The following is a 1,246-nucleotide window of genomic DNA, read 5'->3' as shown; positions in this document are numbered from 1 at the left end:
ATAAAACTGCTTAAAACCTGCTATTTATATTTCTATTTTTACTGCTTTCTAAAATTTTCAAATACGCAATGAATTTTTTGAAATATATGATAAACGTTTTCTAAATACACAATGAAACTTTTCTATATATTTGAAATACGCTCTGAATATATATTTTTAATAAGCGATGAACATATTCTAAAATTCCCAGTGCGAATTTTTTGAAACACACAATGAATATTTCACAATTGATACGATTTAGTACACGGTGTATGTCTTTTAATACATGGTGAACATTTTGTAACTTCATGTCGAACATTTCTGAAATAACCATGAATATATTTATTTAATGACCAATATTTTTGAGAACACACTATAAACATTTTTTAAATACATGCTAAAATGAACCAAAAGAAAGAAGAATAAGAAATAAGCTAAAGGGGGAGAAGCAAAACAGGTAAAGGCTAAGAAAGAAAAGGCTAAAAAGGAAACACGAGTAACTGAAAAATACAAATACAAAAAGAAAAAGGAAAAGAAAAAAGGGGTAGGCAAGGAGGAAAGGGAATAAAAGCAACAACAGAAATGTGTGCATGGGCAGTTAGCAACAACAAAAATGTGTGCTGAAAAACCGATGGCTCTAACCAAAATAGGAAAGGGGAACATATTGCACTCTGGGCAGCGGCCTGTGTGTTGGCACATATAAGTGAGTTCAACTTCCAACTTGCAGTAGGCTAGATATCGCAATCGCCAAGGATTCCGGTTTAAAGAGACAAGTTAACAAGGATTATTGGTTCATTAGGATGAAACCCCAAGGTGCCATCGACCATAGATTTCGCCCCCAACGTCTTATGTCCAACTAGGTGTAGCCTAAACAAAAACGAGTTGTAGGTTGCTCTTGGAATATTCAGAAATATTTTGCCCAAAAAGAAAATAAATACTAATAAATAACAATATAAATACATCAGATGTGCAAATAACAACTTATATAAATATTTCATTTACCAAGTATACATCATTAATGCATGCTTATTGTGATATGCTTACATGTATAAATTACAGACAAATGACGCTCACTAAGCACATGCTTGTGAGCAGCACATGCATAGGAGTATATTATTCACGTGCTACACATGTATGCGTTTATTTGCAGTTCATGTAGGGCCAACATAGGCACCTGCATGCGCCTTTCTTCATTGAACTTGAGTCGCTCTTCATGGCTACACTCATTGACCTAGGAAAATTGATTTCAGATTAACGATTCAGTCAT

The 1,246-nt window shown here is 33.6% G+C and overlaps 1 protein-coding gene across 1 annotated transcript in view; it reads right to left on the bottom strand.

The window, feature by feature from the left end:
* Positions 1–936: 936 nt before the first annotated feature.
* The window catches only part of LOC123147104 (uncharacterized), a 4,274-nt gene continuing 3,964 nt past the window's right edge, over positions 937–1,246 (bottom strand). Inside the window, exon 8 of the mRNA XM_044566343.1 lies at positions 937–1,210. Coding sequence (XP_044422278.1) covers positions 1,097–1,210 — 114 coding nt within the window. The 3' untranslated portion in view covers positions 937–1,096. The remainder of the gene's footprint in view (positions 1,211–1,246) is intronic.

This window comes from Triticum aestivum, chromosome 7A, assembly GCF_018294505.1.
Source record: "Triticum aestivum cultivar Chinese Spring chromosome 7A, IWGSC CS RefSeq v2.1, whole genome shotgun sequence".
Lineage (NCBI taxonomy): Eukaryota > Viridiplantae > Streptophyta > Magnoliopsida > Poales > Poaceae > Triticum > Triticum aestivum.
Note: the sequence above shows the minus strand (reverse complement) of the source record. Positions and strands in the feature narration are given on the sequence as shown.